Genomic DNA, 20,614 nt, shown 5'->3' on the forward strand with positions numbered 1-20,614 from the left:
TGGAAAAAATCTGTATAAATCTGAAAATATTTGTTTCCATATACTGACAGTGCAAGTGATTTACGAATTTTATTGATCAATGCTGTTCACTGGTTGGTTAATAATGTCTGTCACGTGTCACATGGCCTCCCCACAAGTATCCAAATCAATATTATATTTAAATCATATCGTACGGGTTGAACGATCAACGTGATGTTAAATATGTGCAGATTGTTACATTCGTAATAAGAGTAAAAATAAAGTGGCTAAAATCTCCCTTTTTCACCCTGTACATATTATTTAGAGTATAACACGGATAATATAAGCATGATAAGGAGGATGTTCTTGATGTTCACTAACTAGTTGGTTAATATCACTGGCATGGATGAGAAATACTTGCCACTATTCCGCCTTCCTTAAAATCACCATATTTAAGTGATTAATTTAACTAAATAATGATTCGAATAATCTATTAATTTAACTAATTAATAATTTTTAGATTAACTAATTAATTATTTAAATAATCTATTCACCTGATCTCGGACATCCTCCTGTGTGTCTACTTCCATCAACCACTGTTCAATTCATCAAGCTAAAAATACCAGGTTCTGTTAGTTTACCATGTAAGATGAAATTATATTGAGATAATCCCTATAATCTATATAGCTATCATTATACTTTTATAATGATACGGAATTTAGGAAATTATCTTATTTAGTATTAATCAAATCTCCTGTTTTATAACTTTTACAGAAGTTAAATTTAAATCAATATCATGAACATAATCTGGAATATTAATGCATTAAAACTTAATTCATCAATAACTTAACAAAAAGAGCAGCTGACTCACATAAACAACATCTTCCCCATCTGAATAGAGTCAGAATAACAAATTAAAAAATATAAACTTAGTTAAGAAAAGCTGGAAATAACACAATATTAATATTCAGTATAACTAATATACAAACAATTCAAAGGTCAGAATACCTTAATAAATAGTACATCAAATGTAAAGCAAAGAGATCATACTAAAGCATTATTATTATATTAAGTTATCACCATGACAACTTAACTTAAAAAGACATCACCTAAACAATTTATCACCATGACAACTAAAAAGATATCTTAATAACGTCACCCTTCAAACACTTACTCTTTACTTTCGTCAGACTGAGTTTATGATTACCTAAACTAGTCCGTTTCAAACAGCTAACCAGCGTCTTATAAACAGCGGTCACTATAAACACGTTACCATGGTTACCTGGTGAACCATCAGCACTCTCAGAACCATCATTACCCTGGTAACCCGCACCCTCGTCACCATGACAACCAGATAAAGGCTGTATCATGACGTCACACATAACGTCACTGTCACGTGACACAACTTTAACCAAATCTCTGATAGGACAGGTTCTGATAACGGATATAGCAGTGACAATACACATCTGAACCAGCACCAGAGCTAGATTAACAAGTGTAAAGACACAGTAATAGAGCAGTGTGGTAGGGAAGAGGAAGAGAAGGGTGGAGAAGAGGAGGGTGCCCAGAATCAGCTGATCTCCGTGTGTTTTAACTGAGTCTACCCTGGACCGGAGAGGGTTGTATTTTACTCCAGCAAACAGACGACCTGAGGTTAGAGTCATTTTTATTGTGTTTAACATTTAAATTTTAACTTTTGATTGGGGGTTGGCCCGTAGTACCAGTCAATGTTTACACAAAAATATTATATGATTATTGTAATAAGATGTATTCATTCCCGCGGGGCACGCAAATATGTAAATATATATATCAAATATCAATATGAGATACGATATTGAACTTTTACGATAGGTAAAAGATACAAGACGCTGTAATTGTGATTTGAATTTATATATTTTACACGTGCAATCTGAACACGCGCATTTAATCTGGTATGAACTGCTGTGAGATTGAGAATGTACACGTGACAATACGACATTCCGTATCTTATACCCAGTACATAATTAGCGTTGTCAGTTCTAAGTTTCATATTACTTCTCGTAACATTATGTACTTGAAATTACAATCCCTGTACAGTGTACATTCCTTATGTAGAATTACAGAGAAGTGTAGAGAAAGAGAACAAGGATACAATCCTGATAGTACTACCAACCAAAAGTGCCACATATTACTTGGATCTTGGAATGCAGCAAGATTTGACTGTTCGACAGAATATCATGTACTACCGAACAATGTATCTGAATTCTGATACAGTTATAGTTTCCGGACTTTTGGTTATGTAATCCACCACGAAACACACATAACAATGCATAAAACAGTGCATTAAACGTAAAATAAAATCTATGCAAATTGTTTTGAACCGACAATTTAACTTGAACAATTATTACGAGTAACTTAGTCACGCTCGGGTAGCTATTATATTAAAATAAACATTCAGTTGCTAGCTTGCACACTTACAGTATAACAATTCGTGAGTGATATCCGTGATGTACAACACCGTGACGTCACTATCACGTGACTCAGTGACGTCACTGTCACGTGACTCAGTGAGAATTAACACCGTGCCTACTCACACTATTCTCATTTAAACGGCCGTAATTCTTGCCACCCCGGCCCCACAGACATTCAGAATAGAGATAAGAAATATTAACAATTAAGCAATCACACATAATAATGGGTTTACTGACCTAGCGAAACTAGAGCCTTAAGCTGAGCGCTGTACAAATTACACGCGTACGCGTAGAAACAGTGAACATGAAGCAGGAGTATGATGGAGAAAGATAAGGTGTAGGAGAGAAAGCACGTGATTCCCGGGATACAGGTTAGGGATATGGTGTAGAGGATACAAGGCATGTATCCAGAGATCAGATCTAGATATCCTGCAGGGGGGATTAGGTGTTAGAACCTGTTCAAGATATGGGTCAACGCTCAACAACGATCTATTGCAATGTGGTAAAATTATCTAATTCTTATCTATGGTTAAGAAATAATCGAGACAAAATTATAATTGTTCAGCTTTTTGGCTGATCTGATTGTGTCTGAACTCTAAAAAAGAAGACTAACCTTTAAAAAGGTGAATATGGTAACGGAAGAATAGTCCCAAGAACTGAACGAGCTCGTTATTCAGCTTCAATCCAGCAGGAACTTCTCCAAGCCAGGATATTGTATGATCAAGAAGGTTAGCTAGCAACACCGCTTTATCTGGAAGAGGAAATGTGTTCTGATTGGTTGGTTTGTGTCACGTGGTGTGAATACTGTGTTCTGATTGGTTGGTTTGTGTCACGTGGTGTAAATACTGTCTTCTGATTGGTTGGTTTGTGTCACGTGGTGTGAATACTGTCTTCTGATTGGTTGGTTTGTGTCACGTTGATAAAATACAGTGTAATGATACGACCCACTTCATAAGGTTCTGACCTATGAGAGAGTCTGAGAATTTGCGGATGTCGGTGTAGAACCAAAAGTAGTAGAAAAGAAGGAGTCCCAAAGAAATGTCCAGTATCCTGTTTTCTAGCGCCATCTTGGGGAATATATCTCTCCTTAAACGATCTGTAAAATAACATTGCTAATTAGATAAAATAATTAGTTAATTAAACCACCAAATTCAAATAATAGATCTGAAGATAAGAAAGCAGCAGAAAAACTACCCCAACAACAAACTGTGTGACTGACAAAGTGAATGTTACAAATAACAATATAACGTGACAGTTCAGGGTACAGTACCTAAAATAGTAGGTTTACTAATGGGGCTATCCACTGGTTCTGTAGGTGCTGTATCGTCATCAGTGGAGGTGGGCTCTGTGTTTATGTACCTGAAGAAGGGGGCTGTGAAACTCAGACAATAGATCATGTGATTAGTATAGGTGTCACGTGTTATGTCACGTGTTATATGAACTTCGTCTCCCGAACTTGCTATTTCATTTTTAGAGCTGTACACGAAACCAATAACACTTATTGACGCGAAACAACAACTCCGTCAGACAGGAACACTGAACAGAACAACACAGTATTCACGCAACGTGACTAACCAACCAATCAGAAGACAGTATTCAAACCATGTGACTAACCAATCAGAACACAGTATTCAAGCAACGTGACTAACCAACCAATCAGGAGACAGTATTCAAACCACGTGACTATCCAATTTAAATACAATATTTAAAGTTCATATCATGTAACACAATAGTATTAATACAACTACAAGACGTGACTAAACAAACTGATCGATTAGAAATAATATTTTAAACTCACCTTTCTTTGAATTTCTTCAGAACATGCTCGTTTTGACACACGAATATACAGTTAGCATCGTTAACTAGAGTGTTGCTTTCTGATGAGCTACTATCCACATTCCGCCTCTTCATTACTGGTGTTTTATACAACTGGTTAGAAACACTGTGAGTTAGATACACTGGTTTAGTTAGAAACACTGTGATTTGTTGGACTTCAAATTTGAGACGTATTTAGATTATGGTAATATTAAGTTGTAACATTCGGGGGTCCGTATTTAACAAATAGAATCAGTTACGATGTACTGTATTTGATACAAGATGGTCTAAGAGGAAACATTGAAATATCATTTTATTTAGTCAAGAATTGAGTTTACATCCAATCAATAGAAATAAATAAAATCAAAGAAAAATCCAAACTCATCTCAGACAAAGTCATACAAAATTCTGAAGAAACCACTTCAGTCAGTTCAACCCCCCTTCTCCCCTGCCGCTTCATTAAACAAACCCAGATCAGTCACATCCAGCAAATCAACATCCGACAAAGTCTTCACCTCCTCCTCCTTCTCCCTCAAAATATCCACAACATTAACCTTCTCATCCCTGAACCACCCCAGGTTATCCGCTATAAGATGTAAATTATCACACCCGTCACACCTTATCAACACTACCCCCTGCTCATACGACTTCTTGGACATTGTCTTAGCTTGTCTGGTCTTACAGACATTACACGTGAAGATTATTGACATGGTGGGCTTTATTCGTCCGATTGTAGTCTGATCTGATAGCAAGCGAGATAAAGGAATGCTGGGTATTTGATTCTGATTACATAATCCTGATTGTATGCCAGGGGTGTTGAAGTTGCGTCCCACAGCGCCCAGAATAACACGCGAACATCTTAAAAACCTGCTAGTAAACATTAACCAGCCCGTAGAGAAATGTCCAGAAAAGAATGAAAGTCAGCGTTCCCCCGAGTACTCCCGTAGTCCAGATATCCCACGAGGACAGGAAATACTTCTGCCAGGTGAAATTAGCTTTTCCTATGAGAAGAACTGACATAAGTAGGGAGGAAAATATGTAAAAGACAAAGCCGTGAATACCGTATAGTCCGAGAACGCCGGCCACGCTGCCTGAGATTGCAGAAAGCGCAGTGCGGCAGTAATTCAACACCACGTGGTTCATTTGAAGTGCGGACGCGCTTAGCGCTGATGCTTCTTTACGTATCATAACTACCTGGTATTTAATTAATTACCTGGTATTTAATTAATTATTTAATTAAATAATTAATTTAATTAATTATTTAATTAATTTGGTTGACACCTACAACTTACTATTCTAGTTAATCACACGTGTCGAGTATTTACAGTTAAGTGAGTTCCATGTTATTATTATGGTAAGCACTGTAAATTATAGTTGGCAGATCTAGTAATGATCGGCGGAATGTTATCAGTATAAAATTCAATGCAAAAAATTACAGTTAAATTACTTTATTATCTATAAATTTGGTCTAATTTTGATGCAATGAAAATCTCTGTCGCGTTTGTCTGAATAAAAACGATAATATGTAGAATGAGGCAAAACAAAAACTTATGCCGAAGCTTCATATCTGTCATTGTAACAATTTTACATTGTGCTATAATATAAACTTTGTAAAAACCAATTTTGCAGTAATCGAATTTCCAATAAATAACTATCACACAATAAAGGACAAATTACATCACTTTAACCCATAGCTTAGAAAATAATGTATCGTTAAGAGAGTTATTAATCATCTATTAGTCTAGGATAATAATGCGAAGGGTATAGGTATTGGCATGACGACATTTAGAAATTTTAAGAAATTTCTCATAATTTATAACGAGGGTAATAATGTGCATAGTTTAGAGGGGTACTTAATTAATTAATTAATTAATTAGGGGTACTTAATTTAAATCGTACAAACAAAGCTTAGTATTTACAAAACATCAATATCTTTTCCTCAAATATTTACCAAAATAATGCTAAAAATAGCTCAACGGATCAATGTTTAACGCTTGGAATGTCATGATTAGTAAAGTTGTGACTGTCTTATCTGCTTTTATGTTCAGCACGTGCTTCGAATGGATGTTATCGTTAAGTTTAGCCTTTATTTCAAATAAAATAATAATATATGCTGTGTCATTATGGACATAATACGTTGAGAAGTTTAACACAGTAGTTTGACTTGGAACTACTGTTGTTGTAAGGAAACAGTTCAGTGGATCATGTTTTGAGGTACACAGCAGGTAATTAGTAACTAATTAGGTAATTAGTTACTGATTAGGTAATTAGTTACTAATTAGGTAATTAGTTTAAACGACAAACTCGGAGTTATCCATACACCACAGTCTTATTAGGCAAAAACACGTCACATCATGATAAAATTAATAAACCCTCAATAATACTTTTCAAGCGGTAAAAACGTAAATCAATCCCGATTCTTTGTTTTCAACGGTTATTGCACAGTATCAAAGAAATGTACTAATAATCAAAATTGGTATAAACGCACGATTTGCTAATTCAAAATTTTTTACAAACTTATAGTATAAATTCAAATCACTAGCCTGCAGTGAACACCCAATCTCTGCAAAACCTATTTTTTTAAAAAATTGACGACTGATAAATGAACTAAACATAACTATACGTCACTTCTTCTTTTTCCTCCTCTTATCTCTCTTATGATCCTTAATCATCTCAGCAATAATCTCAATTCCCTCCCAGATGCCCTCCCCGGTAACCGCACACGTACCCTGCACATACCAGCTGTGGTTATTGTATCTGTTCATGTGCAGCTGCTCAATTAGTTGAGGTGGGTTAACAGCTCCCCGCATGTCCTGTTTGTTACCGAATATCATTATGGGCACGTCCTGCATCTCTGGTAATGCCAACAAGTTTGACAGTTCTTCTCGTACTTCGTCAACGCGAGTAAAGTCCCAGCAGTCCACCACGAAGATGAGCCCGTCAGTACCTTTGAGGTAGTGTTTCCAAAGGGGACGCAGTTTTTGTTGTCCCCCAATGTCCCAGACAGTGAAACTGACACTTTTGGAATGTTTGACCGTCTCCACATTGAATCCGATAGTTGGAATGGTGCTGACAGTTTCATCTAGTTTCAGTTTGTAGAGTATGGTTGTTTTACCAGCAGCATCTAGGCCCAGCATGACGATTCTTGAGTTTTTCCTGAAGAGACCCAGGCCTCCATTTGTAGAGAGTTTTTTAAGAGAACCTCCCATTCATGTCGACGACACACCTGGTGCCTTACCTTTAGTTTACCTAAATTAGAACAGTGTGTTAGATAATAAATATCATTAAATGTATCATATAAAATAGCGTTTAGGACAAAAGTAAGACATTTTGCAATTTTTTGCCATAAGTTCCAAATAATTTGGTCAATGACCAATGTTTTCTATGGTTAATGTATGTATGGTGAGATTTCAGTACCTATACCACTAAAGTTGAAGCGAAAACACATGCCTTAGAACGATGAGAAGTAAATAAATGAAACGCAATTATTCAATGGAACAAAAAATGCATGTCAAATGAGGGTCACTCAATACTTGATCACAAATCTTGTATAAATATTTAATAAATTAAATAATTGATTAAAATACAAATTCCCTTATTTCCAATGAGGGTCACCTAATACAGGATCACAAATCGTATAATGAAAATATCTGACAAATCAAAATAAAACTCCCTTCACTGTTCCATTGAAAGACTTATTTTATATAAAAAATAGCATTAAAAACACACAGATACTATGATTGAACTGTTTAAAGAAATCATTTAAAAAAACAAATGTTATCAATATATAATCACAAATGGATTAAATCAGTATTTTTAACTGTAAAACATCACCAAAATTTTAGTGGATTATAAGTGTTCGATGAATTTAAACTCGAAACTCTTCATTCTTAAACCAGTAACCAGGTAGTCGGGTACTGGGTCCCGAAGTTGTGATCTTTGAAATTAGTTTGGTACTTTAAACTTCTTTATGTAATCCGAGATATCAAACCTTTCAGTAATACTGTCATATGACATGTATCTAATTTTCCCATAGATTGGTCTTTCGCCCCATTTAGCATCATAAGGATCGTGTACTCCAGCTATTGAATACATGACACCAGTAAACCCATTAGAATCGGCTCCATCCAAACTGTAATGATCATTAAGATACAAAGCAGTTGATATTGCCTTATCTGCGCTACTTGACCACTCTAGAATCATTTTAGCCCAATACAGCCTCATGAATCCATGCATCTTCCCTTCTAATTTCAGCTGAATTTGAGCAGCATTCCAGAGATCATCATGTGTTTGGGCTTTTTCAAATTGCTCTCTAGAATAGAGATACTCCCTTTTATCACCCCTATGCTGATTTAGACTGTCAATAGCCCATTTGGGAGCACCATTCAAGTTATCATAGTTTTTGTTGTAGAGGCAATAGTTGTCTGACATTTCACTCCATACAATAGCTTCATCAACAAATTTTGCAACAGATTCAGAAAACAAATCTTCGCATTTCTTGACGGCAATAACAGCTCTTTGGGCACTAACCTGTCCAGTATGAAGCCATGGTGACAGATTAGAAAGTGCATCTGCAGTAGGGTTGTTCCGTTTCTCGCTGTAGATTTCCAAACCTTCAGTAACAAATTTCTGTAATCTTTGCAAACCATAACGTGAGCCAGGTTGAGCCCATTCACAACTCTGAACTGATTCATCAACAGACACAGAACTTCTAATTTGATCCCAATCAATGACAGGAGAAGCCTGTGCTGCCTTTATGGGATGAGATTTGATGACAGGAAACTCTGTAAAGAATTCATCAAAGCGTTTCATGATCTTTTCCCTCATCTGGACAGCTTGTAGCTCCTCTTTATCAGATGCCACCCATGTGGGAACAACACTATGGGCATCAACTTGAAACAGACAACTGTCGTTACCAATCTTGTCACTCAATTCTTTAATCTGGTTTCTTTGAGGGTGCAAAGGGCTGAAATCAGTAACAATGCAATGGACAGACGTTTCTTGCATAAACTTGAGAATACGGTTATTTATTGGCACATGGTGATCTTTCAGGAAATAGAATTCAATTCCAAGTTGAGAGCATTCTTTTGCAACTTCTTGCAGCCCTCCAAGAGAGAATTCAACTGTTCTACGAGTGGCTTCAGGACTCTCTGGATGGTTGATATTCAAGCCAGCTAGTACGTAAAGAGGCAAATTGTGCTTAAGTGCAAGTTCTTGAGAGTATATAAATGCCCAATTGTCTTGGACACGCTGATCCCTATTCATAAAATAAGCAACTCCATTACTCTTAGAGCATGCTTCCTCACTTCCAGCAAGTAGACGGCATCTTTCCAAGTTGAAGGAACTGTAGTCCATGACACTAAGATTTAACTGAAATCAAAGAAAGAAGGTTAGGATAATTGATAAAACACTGATCAATAGCAGGCTTTGAGGGAAATAAACAGTTTGGGTAAATCAGGGTTTGCAGTAAATTGGGGATTTTATTGTTCACGTTAAGTATCGTTATTTACAGTAAATATGGGCGCTGTAAATATGGGCGTGGTATAGGTATATCAGGTTTGACTGTATAATAAAGTTTTGAACAATTTGATAAATCAATTCAGTATATATATCATCTTTTCTATGAATATTTACATTATACGCTTATTATTGACTTATTGCAAGATATTAATAGATTGAAAATGAAACCAACAAATTCATAGCAAACATGCCTAATGTCTATCGAAGACGTAAGTAATGGTCAGGTTGGAATTAAATATAATCATCCAAATTCCAATTGCAACACAACAATTCTACTACCATTCAGAAAACATCTTTACAATCTGAGTTACACAACAATTAAGTCCTATTTAAGATCTAAAACACAATTGAATAAAACAAGAAATTGATCCAACTCATTTCAATGAGGGTCACTCAAAATGTAGGGCAGGGGCACAATTACAATATCAGTACTATTTCTCGTGAATACAATGAGGGTCACAAATAATATAATAAAATTAAGCACTAAATGCAAATTTATGTTGATTGCATTATAAAACTAATAAAACATGATCATTGATTTTTATTAGAGTTCACACCACCCCAAGACCCTTGAACACGCCCAGGCCCTTGTTTTCGACCTTGAGGCTGAGATTTTGGATAATAGTTGTGAAGTCCTCCCTGTGCTTTTGAGGGGGCTCCCTCTGACTTGTACTTTTTAATGTATTCAAAGATGTCAAACTTCCCTTTACAGCCTTTATAGGACATGTATCTAATTCTACCATAAACAGGTCTTTCACCCCATTTAGGAGGATCATGTACTCCAGCAATTGCCCACATGACACCTGCAAACCCATTAGAATCGGCTCCATCCAAACTATAATGATCATTAAGATACAAAGCAATTGCTATTGCCTCATCTGGACTACTTGACCACTCTAGAATCTTTTTAGCCCAATACATCCTCATGAATCCATGCATCTTCCCTTCTAAATTTAGCTGAATTTGAGCAGCATTCCAGAGATCATCATGTGTTTGGGCTTTTTCAAATTGCTCTCTAGAATAGAGATACTCCCTTTTATCACCCCTATGCTGATTTAGACTGTCAATAGCCCATTTGGGAGCACCATTCAAGTTATCATAGTTTTTGTTATGGAGGCAGTAATTGTCTGACATTTCACTCCATACAACAGCTTCATCAACAAATTTGAATACAGATTTAGGATACAATTCCTCGTATTTCTTGACAGCAATAACAGCTCTTTGGGCACTAACATGTCCAGAATGAAACCATGGTGACAGATTTGAAATTGCATCTACTGTAGGAATGTTCCGTTTTTCATTGTACATTTTTAAACCTTCAGCAACAAATTTCTGTAATCTTTGCAAACCATAACGTGAGCCAGGTTGAGCCCATTCACAACTCGGAACTGATTCATCAACAGACACAGAACTTCTAATTTGATCCCAGTTTATGATAGGAGAAGCATTCAATGCCTTAATGGGATGTGATTTAATGACAGGAAACTCAGTAAAGAATTCGTTGAAGCGAGGCATAATTTTTTGTCTCATTTCCATGGCTCGAGGTTCGTCCTTGTTGGAGGCTTCCCATGCGGGGACTATATTATGAGCATCAATTTGAAACAAACAACTCTCCTTATCTATTCTATCACCTAACTCTTTAATCTGATTCCTGTGAGGATGCAATGGGCTGAAATCAGCAACAATACATTTTATTGATGTTTCTTGCATAAACTTGAGAATGCGGCTGTGCATTGGCACATGATGATCTTGAAGAAAATGAAATTCAATACCAAGCTGTGAGCATTCATTTGCAACTTCTTGTAGCCCCCCAAGCGTAAAATCTATAGCTCTTCGAGTAGCTTCAGGACTATCTGGATGTTTGACGTTCAAGCCAGCCAGTACATAAAGAGGTAAGTTATGCTTCAATGCAAGGTCTTGTGAGTATATAAATGCCCAATTGTCCTGAACACGCTGATCCCGATGCATATAATAGGCAACTCCATTACTCTGAGAGCATGCCTCATCACTTCCAGCTATAAGACGAAATCTTTTTGAATTGAAGGAGTGGTAGTCCATAGCACTAATATTTCGTGTTAAAACTTTGCACCACGATGTTATCGAACTATACCTTAAACGCAGGACTGTTAAGGATATCATCATAATTCATCTCTATCAGATGTGAGTTTATGGTCAGTTTCAAATTAATAATAATAATTCTAAACAGTTACATAATTGATACAATTATGGCCCCTTATTGTGGGCAGAGTATGTGTCTTGTTTCAAATTACTAATCAGTTTACACCACATGCAATTTCAAAACTCAAATCTATTTTGCATTAAAGAGACAAGCAGTGTTTGGCATGCTGGAAGAACAAAAGTCGTAAATCAATATTTAAGTTGAATCATAATAACCCAAAATGTATTTATTTACTGACACAGGATAGTTTTAAAATTCCTACATATTGTGTAGGAATTATTTTTTGCAAAGAAACTCATTAATTATTTTAAAAACTAATGTATACCGTTTTAATCCGATGTTATTACATGTTTATATTCTTAGTGTGTGCGTTGAATATCAGGGAGGTATTAGCTACACATCAGGTCTTGGCTTGTAAATTATGTAGAGACTAACACAGAGAATAAATATATCTGCAAGTTATACAACAGAACTGGCATTTTTATATAAGAACGAACATGTGCATCAATTTATTTACAAGATATATAGTACAGCCAGTTTATGGAGTGCACGTAGAAGTTTCTTATCCTTACGATATGCAGATTTATCGACAACCAAGCTCGTTCAACACTCAATCGCAGTTTATAAAACAAGGCTGAGTTGGATACATAGGCCCAGTGAATAACTTCATATCAACTTATCGTAGAGATTGATGGTGCATGAGCAAATACACAACTTTCTGATTAGATAATAGATTTTCAATAAATTATTTTATAAGGCTCGACGGTGGCTCAGTTGGTCTGCCTGCTTGTTCATCGTGAGGTACCAAGTTCGATTCCCAGCCGAGCTACCAGCCATTGCACATTGGTGAGCGTCGTTGACTAATTCAGAATAGTCAAATGGACGTGAAGATTTTTAAATTGTGTCTTACGTAGCTAAATACTTACTTAGTTTACTAGTCTATTGCTCACTTCTTTCACGTATATCTCACGAAGCTTAAAAAGAGCACCGCGCACAGAGATTGGCGTGCCCGGTAACTCAATACAATGTACAAGTATATATTTTACTGGCAAGAAACAGTTATATGCAGTATTTGTTGCAGTTGATGATGAATGAGTATATTATTCCATTGCATATACTCCATAATACTCTTTCTTTAAGATTTCCATTTACTGCACCGTCTCTAATATTGAATATAATCTGGACTCCCTCTCGATTGTTTTAATTTTCTTTGTGATTCCATCAAGTAATGGTTTAAAATTTTAAAAACACAGATTTATCTCAAAACGGTCATTTTAAACCAAATAGTTGCCAAAACACAAAAAGCAAAATAATAAAATCAATTGGAGGACTTCGCCGCTTCGACGCGCCGCGCGAACTAGCATTCTTGCTTCGCATTCTTGCTTCGCAAACATCAGCCCATCGTCGATCGTTGCTCTGCTTCGCAGAGCAACGGTCTCGATGGGTTGACATTGTCAATCAATAAAATCAGTAATGATCACGGAACGTTATTTGGCCTGACACGTGAAACGCGCAAAAGTAAAAAGGCTTCATGGTGTATGGTGCAGGTGAGAACTTAAAATATTTGATATAATACATGTACACTGTAAGTGTACATACGTGAGCAGTGAGGAAGCAAGCACTTTTTGCCGCGCACTTGTATTTATACAGGCGCGGCGCCACTGCCACAGCGTGGAGCGAAATAAATTGCCCCTTATGCTTGTGGCTTTTTAACAAAGATCAGTAGCTGGTATCGCAACTTACGTACCTAGCTTGCTAGTCTATTGCTCGCTTCTGATCTCACGTATGGAGAGAGAAGCTTCCTGCTCAGGAAGCTTGAAAAGAGCGCCGCGCACACAGCACAGGGATTGAGAGCCGAATAGTAGAGGCTCTTACGGGCATTGTCTGCTCGATACGTTAGGGACCCCAGATACACCTTACTAGACGTATTTTTGACCGTAGAATCGATTGAAAGTGGTTTCAAGATGATTGGACTGATTGTTCTGGGGTAAAATCGCAAAAAACCGATTTTTGGGCCAAAAATAGGCCAAAAAACCATGTTTTTTGATATTTTGAGCAAGTTAATTTTGTTGGCATGTCGGCAAAACTTGCATAAAGATAGCTAATAGACAGCCGCACAAGATTGTATAAAAATAAAACAAATCCCTCTATTTGTTCTGAGGTAAAAATCCAAAAAAGTGGTAAAAATTTTGACTTTTTTGCTTTATAGTAGAGGCTCTTACGGGCAAATAAGGCACTCTTCTGCTGGAGCCCCTAGGCTCCTGAGATGATTGTTTTATGGACTAGTAAGTAGTGCCGCATCGATAGCCGATCTCAGATACCACTATGGAGGCTGTATGGCCATGTGCTGACGGTTATTTGCTTTTTTTCCGCGCACCTCGCTAAATCACAAAATACCCGCTCGAATTTGATTTCAAAATATTCACAAAACTCCTAGATACCTACTTGACGATATTACGTAGCCAGATTTACCTCTGTTGCTTATCTCTTGGTGTTATGACTATTCAAAGTTTCAGATTATCACGTGACACATTATGTCACAGTAAATGCGCGCAAGAAAAACTTTCACACATATTTTTGATTCGGCGCAAGCGCGTTCCGCACAATTACTACAAAAAGAACCAGGGTTTTTCCCGACGAGTAATACTACTATACGTCATTTATTACTTTGTGTGATACGAATGGTAACGAAACTTGTATCATAAGAAACAGTGATTTAAAAACAAGCTGCTATGATAAATGTTGCTATAAAGTGGTCGTTCACATAATACGGAATCACCGAGAGGGGGGGGGGGGGGGGGGGGGGGGGGGGGGCAAATTAAACGTTGTTCAGGACGTGATTACGTAATATGTCAACGATCCTGTAAGAACATTACATTGGCCGTCCGCTGTTACATAACATACATTGAGTTTTACGGGGCTAAATTTGAACTTTAACAAGTTCTCTCATCTCTGTTTGTTCTGGTGTTAGTTGGCATAACAAATAGACCATTTGCAGCTTTAAATGTGACAGTGATCAGTGACGGGGAAGATGTAAAATAACATTTAGTCCGCCGTATTTCCCTAACACCCAGTTTGGAATTTGGATCTTATGTCATGGTCAGTGTAATAAATTCCAACGAATATTTAGACTAATATCCACCAGGTTCTGAAAATAGCACTTTCAGCTGCTTTTAAAAATAAGCTATTTCTAATTTTCGATCTGACTGTAACTTCGTCGATTAGGCGAGGTTTTACAAGATAAAAAACTTTCATATGCTCCGTTTTAAACATCAAACTGTATTTTAATGTAATTAACAATGTAATAAAAACCATTTGTTTAATCAGAACTAAAAATGTCATAGCTGAAATCGATGGATCAGTCTGATAAAAGTTGAAACTGGTATAACGTGCTTCAAACCCCGGGTTGACACTTGGCCGTAAATCTGTGTTTGACATCTAGAGTTCTAAAGCTTACACACAAGAATTCTAGCAAACGCAGTGTATTAAGAGAATACAACGTAAGAGAATTAAATTACAAAGAATACAAAAGTAATGTCCACAATCATTGATATAAACAAGATTGATGTTGACGTCTTATTCCCTGAAGGTACTTTTGTAGAGTATAGCTGTGAAGTAAGCTTAATTCCTATATCCTTCCATAGACCGTCCTCCAATCTGAAGTTATACAATTGTTATTTAATCTGAATTCTGAAGTTGTAGCAATTCGACTTCTAAACACCTTTCCTTTCTGTCAATATTTCAACAGCAGGATAATTCTGTGATATAATAGTATGAAACACTCAGAATTGTAACCACAAGTCTATATTTATGAAAAGAATCTAGACTTGTGGTTAAAATTCTCTTTCTGTCCTCTGAAGCATGTCGGTACCACGTGACCTCACCAATTATGTTTTAAAGACCCGAGGGCCACACTTAAGGGCTTTGAAACCGGTTTATTGAATACAATATAATATACAAATAAACTGCAATCATAACATTCAAGTCGATACTAACTGAAATAACATAATCTGTAGTTAAAATAATAATACTGTCACTTAATTAAGATATATGATATAGGTAATAAAATAAATATCTCTTTTATTTCCACACTAATTCTCACATCAAGCTTTAATTCACACACCAAAACTTTAAATTTTATCAGATTACAAATGTCCTAATATATACGTCTCTTATCTTTAGTTAAAAAGTCAGGGGTGCAGCCGTTGTACTTCAATTAAAATAATTGATCACGCCGGATCACGATGTTATTTCTTTATTTTATCAAAATCAGCTAGCCGTTTAGAATTGATTGCTGAGCTCTGTGCAGGCTGTGTGTGGTACTGTGTAGTGGGTGTGTGTGTGTGTCTGAAGTGAGCGGTAACAGTCCTTGCGAGTGGTTGTTATTATGATGCGCTGAGATCAAGTTGATGATATATTATGTGATTGTGCGTGTTGTGCTGATAAGGCTTTGATTGAGCGATGTTACAGTTTTTGAAAATAAACACATTGCACGAGCACATAAAAATGTTTTATAAACATTAGCACACTACAGTAATGTGTATCTTTTTTCGCTCTTGTGAGTGGGTCCATCATATTTCATTTTTGGGGACGAAGTGAGAGTCTCCTACAATCAAATATTAGCATATCGCATTGCACTAGATGATATCAGAGTTGAAGTATTAAATCAGATTTCGGAGCGTACAGACTACAGGGTGTTCAAAAATATAGCAAGGATGTACTTTTGAATAACTCTTTATCCACTAGGATTGCCGACTAGGATCAGCTACTACAAAAGTAAACTGCAGTTTAGACAAATGACTTGTCTAAATTTGATTTTGTGAAAATTTATTGGTAGTTCTAAGGTTTAATGGCTAATTTGGAGTTATATTTTTCTCGAAGAAATATGGGCAATTTATTCCATGGTCCTATTGATGGCACACCAAACCATAACTTTTTCCTTGGAATTTACTTTGGAAAGACCTGCTTGAACAGTGAGCTAGTGAATTGACGATGATTGAAGTTAAAATTGTAAAACAGTACCAAGGATTAGTTAGGTAAATCACCCAAATTTGCCTCGGTTGCTAGGGCACTGATTGTGGTTGCTATGGGGCCATGGCAACGTGTTATCGAGTTATAAGACCTTGATTTTAGAATTTAATCCCACCAAACCTGCATAATATCGAAGATTCCCTGTACTTTAAAGTAATGCTTACGACGTTTGTGAAATCATTCTTAATTGTGAATAATGGAAAAATCTAATAAATGGAATGGAAAATGGTTTCAAAAAGTCGAAAAACGTGACTAAAATTGTTGTAGACTAAAAATTTGCAAAATTATGGTAACCAAATTTATTGTCAACCAAATTTATTGGCCCTAAGGTAATACGAGCACAATGCTCAGTCTGTTCAATAATAAAAAATACTGACAATAAATCATTGCTTCTAAGTTGGTTGTAATTGTGGAGGAAAGCTTGAAGGTACACAATTAAGAATAACTAATATTAACTAACCAGGTTACAAGTAAGACAGTCAGTTTGTTGCAGAGGTACATCAGTCACAGTCACAGTGTGAACTAAAGCATCTGGCTCTGGTGTCCATCACACTTGTCCACCGACCACTGTAGATTGTAGCACCGCTTCAAATCATCTCCTAAACAGTTTAAAGCTAAAATAGTTTAAACGAAGAGTAGCGCAATATATTTTTATCAAGAATAGACCACATTAAAATCAATAAAATCTTGGGCTGCAACTTCAAATTGCCACCCCATCAATCAAAATGAGCACTTGATTCCTACGTGGATAAGAACAATATCCTTTGAGGAGCTATAAAATAATGACATTATATATCTTACAATATCATACATTTAAAACACTGCGTGGGGAAGTTAAACATAACTTTCGAGATACAAATCGAAAAGTTCAAACATCCAGACAAGATATATTACTATTAAGTATCTGTGCTCCCAAAAATCTTAACAACCCTCTAACACCAGGCTAGTAGCCAGCTGTTACGGTAATAGCCCAGCCCTCTAACAACCCTCTAATAGCCATAACACCACCAGTAGTTATCAGGTATAATCCACGATTCTGCCTTCACTGATTATCTGCCAGTGTCCACAATTATTTAATAAAGGATAATACTACACAGTGTAACTGTATATATATGATATGATATTTATGATAAATACAATGTATTTAAACATAAAATCGAGGGTTTAGCTGACACCTACATTTCCCTGGTATCATAAGCCACAATTATTTTTTTACATCACACCAGTTATCCCCAATCGATGAAGATCATTTTCCAGATGTCTTGAAAAACTACAGACCAGTGTCAAACCTTGGGAAAACTAATTAAAAGAGAAGGCTACAGGAGCAATGAGCATGTAATGATAACTTCAATTGTCCTGGACAATATGCTTACAAAAGAGATCATATTTCATTTGTTATCATGGACAAAAGGATTTCGCGATTATTTTGGCCAAAAATCGCGATACCGCGAAATTTAACAGGCTATACATTAAACTATACATAAAATTTGTCGCAAATAATGGGAGAAATCGCGATTCCGTACATGCCGCGATTTCCTTTTGTCCCTGTTTGTTATTAAGATAGTGTTAATGATATCTTCATAGCAGCTGATGAAAATATGAACATATTTCTGTTCTTCAGATTAAGTCAAAACCTTCGTCAACCAACCGAGAAATTGTTTCTTGAGGACAAAGAACTGGATGTTTAAATAGGTACCGCGACAATTGACCCCCTGACAATTGACCCCCTATGTAATTACACTGGGGTCAATTGTAACGAAATCTAGGTCTTAGTACGACAATTGACCGCCCGACAATTGACCCCCCCAACAATTGACCGCCCGACAATTGACCCCCTGACAATTGACCCCCTGACAATTGACCCCCCATGTAATTACACTGGGATCAATTGATCGGGTTAGGGTCAGGGTCAGGGTCAGGGTCAGGGTCAGGGTCAGGGTCAGGGTCAGGGTCAGTGTCAGGGTCAGGGTAGTAGTAAACCCGCGATGGGGTGGCATGTGCCTCAATAAAAATATTACAATCATTTATTATTATATCAATTTAGCGTTAAATATTTCAAAAATATCAATAACGTATGGTTGATCCTTCACACTTGGTAAAATATATAAAAATAAAGTTAATCTACACTAAAGAATAAATAATCTATATTAAATAAATCAACAATATTAACTCCCCATCTTCATGTAGTCATTTATCAAAGCGGTAGAAATCCAAATAATTTTAGTACGCGGTGCGCAAGGAATTTCGTTTTAAAAAAATGTGTAGGCAAGATAAGCCTAAGTGTGGCAGTGAAAATTGAAAAATAAGTTGCAGAATAAATTGCAGTGACTGACTGTCAAATGCATTATCGCAGTTCATTTATTTGACTGCACTAACGTTTAGGATTCTTACAGCTGTTATATTTTGCTAATATTTTGTTTAAAAGTTGTAAAGGACAAAGTTCTTGTCCGTCCACGAAAGGTTTTCTAGGTCAAGTTTTTGTTTGTCCTGTAAGTAACGTACAATGTTGTCCTTGTATGAATTAATAAACTTATCTTGTAACTTAGGTACGTTGAAGGGAAGGATTTTATTTATTTCGTTTATCGTGTTGTTATATAATCGTGGTCCTACGTTAGAGATGCTATAATCGGTGATCCGTAATCTGTTGAACTTAATTTCAAAATACTTTGGATTTCTCCTTTCCGTTTGTCTAAGCGGTGATTTTTCAAATATACTACAGAGGCCTCCCCCAGCCTCGGATCTTAGGATTGGATTTGCAAACATTCCTAAGACAAACTGCTTAAGAAAAGCTAAGACAGCAAAAAAAGCTGAGACAAAATTTAAGCGAACCTGAGATGTCAAAATAAGCTAAGACAGCGAAAATTCTTAAGACAAAATTTAAGGAAACCTAAGACAGCGGAAAATCCTGAGACAAAATTTAAGGAAACCCAAGACAGCGAAAAATCCTAAGACAAAATTTAAGAAATCCTGAGACAGCGAAAAATCCTGAGACAAAATTTAAGAAATCCCGAGACAGCGAAAAAACCTGAGACAAAATTTAAGAAATCCCGAGACAGCGAAAAAACCTAAGACAAAATTTAAGAATCCTGAGACGCGCGAAAAAACCTGAGACAAAATTTAAGAAATCCCGAGACAGCGAAAAATCCTGAGACAAAATTTAAGAAAACCTGAGACAGCGAAAAATCCTGAGACAAAATTTAAGAAAACCTGAGACAGCGAGAAATCTTTAGATACAATTTATACAATAACAACAAGAATATACATGGATATTACATCTTTTAATTTCTTGCAAAGAATATAATAAATACAATATTACTAGGTATAGTAGGAATGTCAATAAGTCAATAGAATTTGTTTGTTCATTAGAAAATTATTGGACGGAGATCGTCAACTAATATTTCTTCGGATATTTCTCCGGTTTGCAGTTCCATAACCTTATCCGGAAACCATCTACGGTAATTTTGTTGATTCTCACAGAGCAAAGTGCAAAGAAACTGCCGCAAACTGCTACAATCTCCAAGAAATCTATTTATTGACTAGCTTGCTAAAATTCATCGTCAAATTACCGCTGCTCGAGTTACCTAGCCAGGCCCATTTCAGTTTTGAGTACTGGAGTCGGTTATCTAGTCAAAGCCTAGCTTTTTTGTAACTTGCAAGTGCT

The 20,614-nt window shown here is 36.3% G+C and overlaps 4 protein-coding genes across 4 annotated transcripts; all 4 read right to left on the bottom strand.

Moving 5' to 3' along the window:
- Positions 1–719: 719 nt before the first annotated feature.
- LOC134824652 (phosphatidylinositol N-acetylglucosaminyltransferase subunit Q-like) lies at positions 720–4,379 on the bottom strand. Its single transcript, XM_063836606.1, has 6 exons — positions 4,207–4,379; positions 3,679–3,767; positions 3,373–3,504; positions 3,022–3,159; positions 2,646–2,837; positions 720–1,606 (listed from the first exon to the last, which is right to left on the bottom strand). The coding sequence occupies exons 1-6, from the start codon at positions 4,317–4,319 to the stop codon at positions 1,092–1,094; spliced, it is 1,179 nt and encodes a 392-aa protein (XP_063692676.1). The 5' UTR covers positions 4,320–4,379; the 3' UTR covers positions 720–1,091.
- A 1,339-nt stretch (positions 4,380–5,718) lies between these two features.
- LOC134825166 (ADP-ribosylation factor 1-like 2) lies at positions 5,719–7,474 on the bottom strand. Its single transcript, XM_063837318.1, has one exon. It carries the CDS (start codon positions 7,430–7,432, stop codon positions 6,848–6,850), a length of 585 nt encoding a protein of 194 aa, XP_063693388.1. The 5' UTR covers positions 7,433–7,474; the 3' UTR covers positions 5,719–6,847.
- Positions 7,475–8,168: 694 nt separating this feature from the next.
- LOC134824798 (deoxyribodipyrimidine photo-lyase-like) lies at positions 8,169–9,578 on the bottom strand. The gene has a single exon (XM_063836774.1). The coding sequence runs from the start codon at positions 9,576–9,578 to the stop codon at positions 8,169–8,171; it is 1,410 nt and encodes a 469-aa protein (XP_063692844.1).
- A 340-nt stretch (positions 9,579–9,918) lies between these two features.
- On the bottom strand, positions 9,919–11,921 carry LOC134824919 (deoxyribodipyrimidine photo-lyase-like). Its single transcript, XM_063836926.1, has one exon. The coding sequence runs from the start codon at positions 11,883–11,885 to the stop codon at positions 10,275–10,277; it is 1,611 nt and encodes a 536-aa protein (XP_063692996.1). The 5' UTR covers positions 11,886–11,921; the 3' UTR covers positions 9,919–10,274.
- Between the last annotated feature and the right edge of the window lie 8,693 nt (positions 11,922–20,614).

This window comes from Bolinopsis microptera, chromosome 13 (assembly GCF_026151205.1).
Source record: "Bolinopsis microptera isolate Bmic1 chromosome 13, MBARI_Bmic_1.0, whole genome shotgun sequence".
NCBI classification, from domain to species: domain Eukaryota; kingdom Metazoa; phylum Ctenophora; class Tentaculata; order Lobata; family Bolinopsidae; genus Bolinopsis; species Bolinopsis microptera.